The 12,989-nt window shown below is 46.5% G+C and overlaps 1 protein-coding gene across 6 annotated transcripts in view; it reads left to right on the top strand.

The window, feature by feature from the left end:
* The window catches only part of eprs1 (glutamyl-prolyl-tRNA synthetase 1), a 31,981-nt gene that overhangs the window by 11,312 nt on the left and 7,680 nt on the right, over nucleotides 1–12,989 (top strand). Inside the window, exons 14-26 of one of the 6 annotated variants that reach the window (XM_056607892.1) lie at nucleotides 254–390; nucleotides 876–1,083; nucleotides 1,426–1,538; nucleotides 1,734–1,845; nucleotides 3,551–3,715; nucleotides 4,144–4,344; nucleotides 5,022–5,282; nucleotides 7,221–7,460; nucleotides 8,118–8,363; nucleotides 9,066–9,317; nucleotides 10,604–10,837; nucleotides 11,453–11,701; nucleotides 12,349–12,591. In XM_056607892.1, coding sequence (XP_056463867.1) covers nucleotides 254–390; nucleotides 876–1,083; nucleotides 1,426–1,538; nucleotides 1,734–1,845; nucleotides 3,551–3,715; nucleotides 4,144–4,344; nucleotides 5,022–5,282; nucleotides 7,221–7,460; nucleotides 8,118–8,363; nucleotides 9,066–9,317; nucleotides 10,604–10,837; nucleotides 11,453–11,701; nucleotides 12,349–12,591 — 2,661 coding nt within the window. Of the gene's footprint in view, nucleotides 1–253; nucleotides 391–875; nucleotides 1,084–1,425; nucleotides 1,539–1,733; nucleotides 1,846–3,532; nucleotides 3,716–4,143; nucleotides 4,345–5,021; nucleotides 5,283–7,220; nucleotides 7,461–8,117; nucleotides 8,364–9,065; nucleotides 9,318–10,603; nucleotides 10,838–11,452; nucleotides 11,702–12,348; nucleotides 12,592–12,989 lie in introns of all 6 variants that reach the window. The other 5 variants (XM_056607891.1, XM_056607893.1, XM_056607894.1 and 2 more) reach the window with 5 other exon arrangements.

Raw genomic sequence — 12,989 nt, 5'->3', positions numbered from 1 at the left:
ACGAGCATGAATTATGAGCAATCTGAATTATATCGTTGTATTTATGGTCGAAGTGTATGGCCGATGGGTACTCGAAACAGCGAGGAGAAGGGAAAAATGTGATGAGAGCTGATCATACACCAGCCTTTATTCTGAGTACATAAAAGGGAAACACTGAAACCTGCACAACTTATTGTTCAGGTTTCTAGTCCAGTAAAAACTCCTGCCTGCTGGGTTTTTCTAACGGTAACTTCGTGCTCTTTTGCGGCGGTAGAACGCCGAGGTCGGGATGAAGGAGGTGTGGTACGGACCCAAGGTTCTGGTGGACGGAGCCGACGCCGAGACCTTCTCCGTGGGAGAGGTGGTCACCTTCATCAACTGGGGCAACCTCATCATCACCAAGATCAACAAGTAGGCACTCAATGATTCGCATGTCGCGAGAACTTCTAACACCACGGTACAGTAAGGGGCAAAATCGGCAACCGATAAGACGGACAGACATTGTAAGTGATGTCATGGCTTCGCCGATTTTCTTTTTCAATGATAAACAAAAGAGTCAACCGTTCTCAACAGTTCCAAACAAACGCTTTGTGCCTTCGTATCAGACCTTATAATGGAGCATGTCATGTGTTGCTGTTCATTGTGATTTTGTGCCAACAACAAGACAGTGATTGTTCCAAGTCCCAGAGTCTCACGACGAGTGGAAGAGCAACGAGCCTGGTTTCACTGCCATTTGGGCAGGCAGTGATGAGGTTCTGAGTAGATAAAACCCAGCCTGTTTAATTCTCAAGAGGCCGTTTCCAACTGCCGTCACGAGTCCAAATGGAGCCGAACCTCCACGTTGAACACGGGTCCCATGGCTGAGCGCGTGTTCTTCTCTCTCCGCGCTGACGTAGGGACGCCGGCGGGAAGGTGTCCTCCCTGGAGGCCCGTCTGAACCTGGAGAACACAGACTTTAAGAAGACCACCAAGATCACGTGGCTGACGGACACCCAGCGAGCGCCCCTGCTGCCCGCCGTCTGCATCAACTACCTGCACCTCATCACCAAGCCCGTCCTGGGCAAGGAGGAGGACTTCAAGGCCTTCATCAACAAGGAGAGCAAGGTCCGGCCTCACGAGACCCACGATGCTTGGCTAGTGGAAAGATGGGTGGCCCTTAGAACGATCGCAATGTATATGACTATATAAGGAGTTGTTTTTGTCTGATGCCTTGCATATCCATATGCTTTAATGCAAGGGAAGTCGGATGGACTGAGAATATTAAATCGTATTTTGATTTATACATTATTATTATTGTGCGAAAGTAATACATTTTTTCCATATTGTTCACCCCAATGTATGAAGTCTTGTAATTAGCGTGGCAGGTTTTAGAGATTACCGTGTTGATTTAACTAATGCCTATTAGTACTTTTTCAAATATTTTTTCCGCATCGTTTCCTGTGTTAGCTAGAGGAGCAGATGCTCGGAGATCCTTGCTTGAAAGACCTGAAGAAAGGTGACATCATTCAGCTGCAGAGGCGGGGCTTCTACATCTGCGACCAGCCCTATGAGCCAATTAGGTGAGACTTCATGGAGGACACCTGAGTGGTCTTATAGTGCGACATGTGTAATATGAACCATGTTGGTTTATTTATCCTCAAGCCTTTAGAGCCAAGCATTATGTTGAAGAGGAGGATTGGCTAGGAGTCTGGTCTTTACATGTTATCTGAATATTGAGCCATTGTTCTTTTGTGTGTGTGTGTGTGTGTATGTAGTCCCAACAGCTGCAAGGAAAGTCCTTGTGTGCTGCTCTACATCCCTGATGGCCATACCAAGGAGATGCCCACCTCCGGCTCAAAGAACAAAGCCCAGATCCCCAGCAGCAAGGTGAGTGCCATTGTCCCCAAACCATGGGACCACAAGGGCCTTTTACTAGGATGACACCACATTGTTTTAAGTAGATAAATAGAAAGTCGAACTGAGGCTTCTTATAATACTAATATGACTATCCACTTTGATGTTGCATATAGATGAGATATTGATTTTTCGTGATCTGTACTGTCAAAGTGTTCTGTGCCAGGCTGTCAACGTCTTTTAAAGGTCCCATGGCATGCTACTTTATGGATGCTTTACTATAGATTTTAGTGGGCCCCTAACACGGTATTTGAAGACGTTCAAGAAATTCAGCCGTGGTGCAGAATTACAGCCACTACGAGCCAGTCGCACATTGAGCTTTCCCCAAACGCGCCGTTTCGGTGTCTGTAGCTTTAATGCAAATGAGGAGGAGAGAGGCGGGTCAAGGAGGAGGGTGGGGGTGTGGCCCTGAGCAGCTGGCGGCCACGGTACCATGCTCTGTGTACAGTGGATGTATTGCAATGGAGAGGCGCACACAGCCTTTGGCCGTGTTCTGTAAATATTCGGGAGTCCTGGAGCTCTATATCTAAATAATATCATATGATGCATAGATATCTATATCATATATTATCACGACCAAAAGCTGTGTGCGCCTCCAGAAGAAATTATGGATCTCAAACGACTGCGCCGGGTTCTCCAACGTCTCTGGTTCTTCGAAGTCCACATCAATCTGAGGTAGACTGAATGACGACATGGAGGAGAAAGGGATTGTTGACCACGATTTTCTCCCGTCTGAGCCTCGCCGCCTCGGCAGCGGGCAGCGCTTAGACACCACCGCCTCCTGTAGTGGGCAATGCCGAGGCGGTGGTGCCTCGGAAGCGGGGCTCAAGCGGGACTCAAGCGGGAGACAATCTCGGGCAACAATCCCTTTCTCCTTCATGTCTTGGTTCATGTACTTCAGGGAGTCAAAGACGTTCTACTTCCCCCAATACCTTCTCAACCATGGCTGGGAACCATGGCTAACCACTACGAGCCTCATTGTGGAATACCAGAGACGAGAGTCTGACGTGTTATGCGCATCGGACACACCAACAGCAAAACGGTTATCTAAATAAAGAAGTGTAGGCCTACAACACTTGCGTTACAGTCCTGGAGCTGTATATCTAAATAATATCATATAGCCTAATAGGCCTACATATCATATAATACATATCATCAAGGCCAAAAGCTTTGTGCGCCTCCAGACGATATTATGAATCACAAACGACTGCGTCAGGTTCTCCGACGTCTCTGGTTCTTCCACTTCCGCATCAATCTGATGTTGACTGAACTGCCCGCTGCCGGGCGGTGGTGGTGCCTCGTGGCAGCAGGCGGCGAGCAGCGGGGCTCAACGATGGCTGAGATAACCCCAGCTACAGTCTCGTTGTGGAAATCCCCCACACACACACACACATGTGGCGCTCGCAAGGTCTTTGCTCATTGTCGGGCCAAATTCCCTGGGCGGGCAGTGCATTTCCAAATCAGCGCGCTTGAGCTTCCTTTTAACAAAGGTGAGCAGGAAACCTGGTGCTCGTTTTACACCGAACCCAAGTTTTAGCCACTGGGGGACCATAGGCAGGCTAGGGGAACTCATATTAATGTTAGAAAACCTCATAAAGTGAGATTTTCATGCGATGGGACCTTTAAACGTAAGTCTATTCGGCTGTCTTCCTCTGTTTAGCCTGCCTCCGCTGGAAAGGTAAAGAGAGAAGCGCCAGCCTCATCCCCGGCCCCGACCCCAGCCCAAGCAGGAGACGTGTTCTCCAGCGTCGTGGCTCAGGCTGAGTCTGTCCGCCAGCTGAAGGCTGACAAGGCTCCCAAGGAGGAGGTGGAGAAGGCTGTCAAGCAGTTGCTTGCTTTGAAGGTACTTGGAAATGTTCTTGGTATGACAATCGCACACTGTATGAAACCAAAGCACAGGCGGAGCCAACAATTGGTAAAGCAAAAATGATTTTCAATTGTGACACTTGAGCATAGTTATTACACCGATGTGTATGAGAATGAATAAGTTGACAAGGCAACTGACGGCAAATAATGGCATATGTGTGATACATTGAAGATAGGATTCTTCTGAAGATTTGCTGTTCTGTAAATATCTTCCAATGCAGACAAAGATGCATTTTTTTTTTCATTTCATCACTTTGCTGAGCTAGGGATTCATTAACTTAATTGGAAGGGACTAATGCCTTTTTTTAGTTGTTTTTTCTCTAACTGAACTCTCAAAATGATATTCTCTACTACATGGTTTAAGTGTTAATCTCTATCTTGGACCAATGGTGTGTTTGTTCACAGGCTCAGTTCAAAGAGCAGACCGGTTTGGACTACAAGCCTGGTATGACCCCAACTTCCCCGGCCGCTGCCACCACCACTGCCTCTTCCTCCTCCTCTTCCTCCACCTCTTCCTTCTCCTCCTCCTCCTCCTCCTGTATCTACACCAGGGTGACCGAGCAGGGCGAGCTGGTCAGGAAGTTGAAGACCGAGAAGGCCCCCAAGGTATGCAGCCAAGTTTAATTTGATCAAATGCACATAATCCAAAAATGTTCAGTCACTGGGAAATGCGTTGTTTTATTCACGGTACCGGCCCGTTACATTTGGGTGCGTGTCAATGCCGTCATATTCCCTGAAACCCCTCACTTCCGGGGACATATCTAGTAGAGAGCTTATTTATTGATATATTTCAATATCGAGCTAGCTTACTGCGATGTGCTACTTTGATAAGTGGCCCATAACCGCCGCCAAGCATATGGAGTGTTTCCAACACATTGACTTGACTTGGGCGAGTCCGAGAGAACGACACCATCCGCGATCGATAGTGTTTCCCATTCATTGACTATTCCAACGTCAATTTGCTTTCACCAGCACACTGACGACAGACCGTCTGGGAATAGCCCCTGGATCGCATGGCCAAGCCATCCTTTGAATCTAGTTAAATATCATACCTTCATCAATTGTTATCTAATATTTGCCTTGTCCGATGAATATTGTTGGGTCAATCGTCCTTTTTGTTTATTCATAACATCTTTATTGGTCTAATTGTGGAATATGGTCAATGAATGCTTACGTTTATTGGGATTGGCCATTCATTGCTTGTGTTCATCTGTGTTCATGACGACCTGTAGCCTAGCATCAATGATCCCTCAAGTTGTTAATCTGACTGTCGCTGGTTTCAGGACCAGATTGACGCAGCAGTGAAGCAGCTCCTGGCTCTCAAGGCGGAGTTCAAACAGATCACCGGTCAGGATTATAAACCTGGAATGACTCCCACAAATGCTGCTCCTCCCACCGCCACCGTCACAACCACCACCTCCACCTCCTCCTCCTCCTCCTCCTCCTCCTCCTCCTCCTCTTCCTCTGCTCCAGGAGGCCTGTATGAGCAGGTCTCTCAACAGGGAGATGCTCTGAGGAAACTTAAGGCTGAAAAAGCACCCAAGGTATGCAGCCATTCACTGATCATTGCTCACGTTTGTCCACTCACTGTTTGGTTCATCAGTGGTTGTCTTATCGCTACTAGTGTCTGTTGCCAATCAGAGCAAACCGGGTTCGCACTAGGGTTGCCGCGGTATACGGTATTACAGGTGTTACCGGTGTTGAGGCCAACACTGTTTACTCGTTTTTTTTTCAGTAATAAAAAGCAAATTCAGTAAAAATGAAAAATATAATTATAATTAAGAAAATTAAAATGTGTAGAATAGGCCACAGTTCTGCTCTGTGCGGGAGAATTGTCGCGCCGAGAATTGATGTGCTTCCTTACAAGACCGGTAACCATAGCAACGCCGGTAAACAAACCCCGCGAAGCCTAATCCCTACGTGAGCTCCCCGTGCTACGGCCATCCGGAGGCGCACAGAGCTTTTGGCCGTGATATTATGATATATAAAATTATATTATACTATATATATATATATATATATATATATATATATATATATATATACTATTATATATAGAACGTTATAAGACGCCGAGAATTGGCGCGCTGTCACAGAGTGTGAGAGGAGAGTTGACGGAGAAGATGGCGGTTGACCTATAGTTTCAAAGTTAATACCGTTTATACCGGTAATACTAGGGGTGTAACGATACATCGATGTAGATCGATACATCGATTGATTGCCGAACGATCCAGCTGCATCGATGCAACGCCCAAACATCGATGCATATCGCTGTATTACACGCTTTTATTATTATATATCTCCTTTCGCGGGTGTTTGTGAAACTATTTCTGCGCAAAGCGCCTCGTATCCATTCACCGGTTAAGCAACAGCGAGCAAATGTGTGAGCGCGAGGATGTCTAGTTTCGTTTTGTGTTGCCAGATTGGGCATACGTCCCGTTTTTCCAGCCTAACGTGATTAATAGTAGCCAAATCGGGCTGAAAAATGTGCCCAATCTGGCAACACGGACGGCTTATCTTTACAGCCAAGATGATTCCGAGGGATGTTTTGTTTTTAGAAGAAAACTATCCACACAGATCGGTTGGGAATGGTCTACGTTCAAAATGAAAGATCATTACAGGCTCTTTAATTCAAGCCATAAAAAACCTTTGGCACTTAAATGCAATTATGTGGCACTTTATTATTTGTATTAAAAATGGATTGTTTTTGTTTTAAATATCCGGAAGAGCAAAGAAATAAAATGATGAAATTATAATTAAGTTGATGTGAGTTGATGTGATTGTAAGAGGTTGTGTTAAATGGGCATATGATATCGTCTCATATCGATCGCATGCCCCTGAATCAAATCGTATCGTATCGTATCGCGGCAGACTTTTGATATCGGCAAATATCGTATCGTTGTCCAATGAATCGATATAATATCGTATCGTGATGAAACCAGAGATTTACACCCCTAGGTAATACCGGTGTTCACACGAGCGTATTACTCAGTGTGAAAATGTCCACACTGCGGCAACCCTAGTTTGCACCATTAATTTACCTAAACATCAAGCCATTGTTGACTCATTCAATGCTTGTGCCCATAATCTTTGGTCCAATCATTGCATGACTATTTCATCATTGGTCTAGTCCCATTGTTTATATCATTAGTTCAATTGGTGCTTGTACTCATCAGTAGGCCCATTTGTGCTTGTACTCATTATTATTCCAATCAGGGCTTGTGTTCCTCATCATTAGTCCAATTGGTGCTTGTACTCATAATTTTTCCTGTCTGGAATTGTATTCATTGTTTTTTGTCCAATCAGTGCTTGATTTCATTATCATCAGTCCAGTCTGGTTTTGTGTCGTCATTTGTCTACTCATTGCCTGGCCATCATCCAGTTAATGCTCATTTGCTGAGTGGTGCATGACTTTGGCATGGTAACTGGAGCTTGGCACCATTGATGGTTCAAGTTGTTAATGGGACTGTCGCTGGTACCAGGACCAGATTGACGCAGCAGTGAAGCAGCTCCTGGCTCTCAAGGCGGAGTTCAAACAGATCACCGGTCAGGATTATAAACCTGGGATGACTCCTCCATCGAACGCTGCTTCTTCCTGCCCCAAGACTACCACCACCACCTCCTCTTCCATCTCCTCCTCCCCTGCTCATTCAGGCCTGTATGAGCAGGTCTCTCAACAGGGAGATGTTTTGAGGAAACTTAAGGCTGAAAAAGCACCCAAGGTATGCAGTCGCTGACCACCGCTTGTGTTAATACCTTGTCAGACGTTGGGATCACTAACATTTGTCACTCACTCTTTCTTTCATCTGTGGTTGTCATATCACTGCTAGTGTCTGTTGCCAATGGGCCAATCGGGGCATGCATCACCCACTTTCAGCCCTAACCGGGTTCAACCCTCATCCAAACAACAACTCATTGATGATTATGTCAATGCTTCTGCCCATAGCATATTGTCCAATCATTGCATGACTTCATCATCATTATTGGTCTAGCATGCTTGTGGATATCAATAGTTGTAATGGGTGCTTGTCCTCATCCTTAGTCCAATTGGTTCTTGAACTCATAATTATTCCAATCAAGGCTTGTGTTCATCATCATTAGTCCAGTAGGATCTTAAACTCATCATTATTCCAGCCCGGACTTAAATTCGTCATTGTTATTCCAATAGTTGCTTGTACTCATCACTAGTCCAGTCTGGACAAATGGACTAGTCTTCATTGTCATCAGTCCAGTCTGGTTGTGTGTCATTTGTCCAGTCATTGCCTGGCCATCATCCAGTCAATGCTTATTTGCTGAGTGGTGCATGACTTTGGCATGGTTACCTGGAGCTTGGCCCCACTGATGTTCCAAGTTGTTAATCTGACTGTCGCTGGTACCAGGACCAGATTGACGCAGCAGTGAAGCAGCTCTTGGCACTCAAGGCGGAGTTCAAACAGATCACCGGTCAGGATTATAAACCTGGGATGACTCCTCCCTCCAACGCTGCTCCTTCCTGCCCCAAAACCACCACCACCTCGACCTCCTCCTCTTCCTCCTCCTCCTCCCCTGCTCATTCTGGCCTGTATGAGCAGGTCTCTCAACAGGGAGATGTTTTGCGGAAACTTAAGGCTGATAAAGCACCCAAGGTAATGCAGTCATTGACCATTGCTTGTGTTTAATACCTTATCAGATGTTGGAATCACTAACGTTTGTCTACTCACTCTTTGTTTCATCTGTGGTTGTCGTATCACTGCTAGTGTCTGTTGCCAATGGGCCACTCGGGGCATGCATCACCCACTTTCAGCCCTAACCGGGTTCAACCCTCATCCAGACAACAAGTCATTGATGATGACGTCAATGCTTCTGCCCATAGTTTTTTGTCAAATCATTGCATGACTTCTTCTTCATTGGTCTTATTGGTGCTTGTGTATGTCATTAATCAAATCAGGGCTTGTGTACATCATTGGTCCAATCAGGGCTTGTGTACATCATTGGTCCAATCAGGGCTTGTGTACATCATTGGTCCAATCAGGGCTTGTGTACATCATTGGTCCAATCAGGGCTTGTGTACATCATTGGTCCATTTAGAACTTGTGTTCCTCATTGGTCCAATCAGGGCTTGTATTCATCGTCATTAGTCAAATAGGTGCTTGACCTCATCATTAGTCCAATCAGGGCTTGTTTTGTCATCAGTTCAGTCTGGTTTTGTGCCGTCATTTGTCTACTCATTGCCTGGCCATCATCCAGGCAATGCTTATTTGCTGAGTGGTGCATGACTTTGGCATGGTTACCTGGAGCTTGGCCCCACTGATGGTTCAAGTTGTTAATGTGACTGTCGCTGGTACCAGGACCAGATTGACGCAGCAGTGAAGCAGCTCCTGGCTTTCAAGGCGGAGTTCAAACAGAAAACCGGTCAGGATTATAAACCTGGGATGACTCCTCCCTCCAACGCTGCTCCTTCCTGCCCCAAAACCACCACCACCTCGACCTCCTCCTCCTCCTCCTCCTCCTCCTCCTCCCCTGCTCATTCTGGCCTGTATGAGCAGGTCTCTCAACAGGGAGATGTTTTGAGGAAACTTAAGGCTGATAAAGCACCCAAGGTAATGCAGTCATTGACCATTGCTTGTGTTTAATACCTTATCAGATGTTGGGATCACTAACGTTTGTCTACTCACTCTTTGTTTCATCTGTGGTTGTCGTATCACTGCTAGTGTCTGTTGCCAATGGGCCAATCGGGGCATGCATCACCCACTTTCAGCCCTAACCGGGTTCAACCCTTACCCGGGGATTCCAACGGATGCGTTACGGCAGCGTTACAGCTGCGGCACGGAACAGCTGCGACTTTGCCCTGCTTGCATTTCCACCGGGCGCGTTACTGCAGCGTAACGCTGCGTTGCGAGCCAGCCGTATTCACGCAAGTTCACAAGATCACGCGATAATCCTAAACCTAATGTACTCACTTTCCACTCCCAAAACTACTGCAATTAAATGCCAGGCTTTGTGCTTTCTCACATTGTCCAAAAGGATGATTTGGTACATAAATTACTTCATGTTGCGGAACTTCGACAATGAGTCACTCGTCGTCCATGTTGCCGACCCTCTGAGACCCTTTGATTGATTGACAGCTGACCTGGTGCCACCGGTCTTGACGTAATAATGTTGATGTGTGGCTACATGAGCTGAGTGTTGTGTTTTATTTTGAAAATTGACCGGATGCTCTATGGCTTTTACTTTTTCACTTCCTGCCCTGCTCGATCTGCTCTGTTGAAATTGACGCGGTTCAGCAACGGCTTGCGGCAAAAATAGAAATGCTACGGAATGATAGCGCTGCGGCACGGCGAGCCGCTCCTGGGACGCTGCTGAGACGTTCCGCAGCCGCGCCCGGTGGAAATGGTCTCATTGATTAGAGTGGAACCTATCTGCTGCGGTGACCGCGGCCAAGACGTGCCGCAGCCGTAACGTTGCCGTAACGCGTCCGGTGGAATCAGGCCTTCATCCAAACAACAAGTCATTGATGATGACGTCAATGCTTCTGCCCATAGTTTTTTGTCAAATCCCATGACAAATGCCCATAGCTTGTGTACATCATTGGTCCAATCAGGGCTTGTGTACATCATTGGTCCATTTAGAACTTGTGTACATCATTGGTCCATTTAGAACTTGTGTTCATCATCATTAGTCAAATAGGTGCTTGACCTCATCATTAGTCCAATCAGGGCTTGTTTTGTCATCAGTCCAGTCTGGTTTTGTGTCATTTGTCTACTCATTGCCTGGCCATCATCCGGTCAATGCTTATTTGCTGAGTGGTGCATGACTTTAGCATGGTTATCTGGAGCTTGGCCCCACTGATGGTTCAAGTTGTTAATGTGACTGTCGCTGGTACCAGGACCAGATTGACGCAGCAGTGAAGCAGCTCCTGGCTCTCAAGGCGGAGTTCAAACAGAAAACCGGTCAGGATTATAAACCTGGATCTCCTCCCTCCAACGCTGCTCCTCCCTGCCCCAAAACCACCAGTACCTCCTCCTCTTCCTCTTCCTCATCTGCTCATTCAGGCCTGTATGAGCAGGTCTCTCAACAGGGAGATGTTTTGAGGAAACTTAAGGCTGAAAAAGCACCCAAGGTATGCAGTCGCTGACCATCGCTTTTGTCAATACCTTATCAGATGTTGGGATCACTAACGTTTGTCTACTCACCCTTTGCTTCATCAGTGGTTGTCATATCACCGCTAGTGTCTGTTGCCAATTGGAGCATTCATCACCTACTTTAAGCCCTAACCGAGTTTGCGCCATCAACCCTCATCTAAACATCAAGCAATCAAATCATTGTTGATTCAATCAATGCTTGTGCCCATAATCTTTGGTCCAATCCTTGCATGACTTTGTCATCATTGGTTTTTTTTGGTGCTTTTTTTTTTGGTGCTTGTGTTCATCATTAGTTCAATAGGTGCTTGTATTCATCATTATGCCAATTGGTTCTTGGTCTCATCATTATTCAAGACGGACTTGTGTTTGTCATCATTAGTCCAATAGTTGCTTGTACTCATCATTGCTTGTACTCATTCCAGACTAATGGACTAGTCTTCATTGTCATCAGTCCAGTCTGGTTTTGTGTCGTCATTTGTCTACTCATTGCCATCATGGAATCTATGCTAAGTGGCGCATGACTTTGGCATGGTTACCTGGAGCTTGGCCCCACTGATGGTTTAAGTTGTTAATGGGACTGTCGCTGGTACCAGGACCAGATTGACGCAGCAGTGAAGCAGCTTCTGGCTCTCAAGGCGGAGTTCAAACAGATCACCGGTCAGGATTATAAACCTGGGATGACTCCTCCCTCCAACGCTGCTCCTCCCTGCCCCAAATCCACCACCACCACCCCCACCACCACCTCCTCCTCCTCCTCCTCCTCTGCTCCGGGAGGCCTGTATGAGCAGGTCTCTCAACAGGGTGAGGTTGTGAGGAAACTGAAGACAGAAAAAGTACCCAAGGTATGCAGCAATTTGCTGATCATTGCTCGTCGGCACAGTCCATGGACAATAACTTCTTGTATCTAGTGCTTTTGGCCCAATCAAGGCTTGTGCACATCAACACTTCCATCCCAACATCCCATCATTGTTGTTGCTCGAATCAATTCTAGTGTTCATTGGACATTGGTTCAATCATTGCATGAGTGTGAACCGTTTTGGGATTACGGGTGGCTTAAGCAGCTTCCCCTGACCTGAGTCAGACTGATTGGACTCTGGGGCTGGGAAGGGCTGCACACCTGTTGTGCATTGAGCAGTCAACGTGCACAGGTTAAACCAGCCATCACCGGCACACACACGCCAGGAGATCTCCTGCACGGCAACATAGAGCACCAGGTCTCGTATCGTCCACAAACTACAATAAACCGGCTTACAACGGCACCACCCTTATTCTGGAGGAGCCCAGTAAAAGCCACCTAGGTGGAGTGTAGCATCATCTTTGCTACAATGAGTTTATCATCATCGGTCTAATCACTGTTTGTGTCCACCGTAAATGCTGCTCGTTTTGTCGGTCCAATTAAGCTTCTGTTCAGAGTTGCTCTATTCAGCCAGGTTAAGCCTAGAACCAGGCACTGATGGGTACAGGTGTGTTTGTGACTTTCTGGTTCCAGGACCAGATTGACGCAGCAGTGAAGCAGCTCCTGGCTCTCAAGGCAGAGTTCAAACAGATCACCGGTCAGGATTATAAACCTGGGATGACTCCTCCCACAAATGCTGCTCCTTCCTGCCCCAAAACCACCTCCTCCTCTTCCTCCACCACCTCCTCATCCTCTTCTGCTAATTCAGGCCTTTATGAGCAGGTCTCCAATCAGGGAGAGCTTGTAAGGAAACTCAAGTCTGAAAAGGCCTCAAAGGTATTCTAGCACATCTGTGATTTTTTTTTTTCTTTTCTTTCTATCTGCTTGCACGGATGAGATGGGATTTTGGGATTTTTTTTCTATTGAATCCATTGTGTGGTCCTGTGTTGGTTTTATCAGCCTCTTTTTTTTCACAGGGGGTTCATTGCTGTTATAGTAAAGGAGAAACAAACACCATTTGTAGATTGGTTTTGATTAGATGACTTCATTTCTGGGTCAAACACGTGCTGATGCCTGCATAACCTCTTATTGGCAGATGTGCCTGCCCAAATCACCTTCTGATTTCAGCGTTGAATTGAAAACTGAACTACCGTAATTTTCGGACTATAAGCCGTGCCTTTTTCCCCATTTTGCGATTCTGCAGCTTATATAACGGTGCAGCTAATCTTTGAATT

This window comes from Gadus chalcogrammus, chromosome 14 (genome assembly GCF_026213295.1).
Source record: "Gadus chalcogrammus isolate NIFS_2021 chromosome 14, NIFS_Gcha_1.0, whole genome shotgun sequence".
In the NCBI taxonomy this organism is placed as follows: Eukaryota; Metazoa; Chordata; class Actinopteri; order Gadiformes; family Gadidae; genus Gadus; species Gadus chalcogrammus.
Note: the sequence above shows the minus strand (reverse complement) of the source record. Positions and strands in the feature narration are given on the sequence as shown.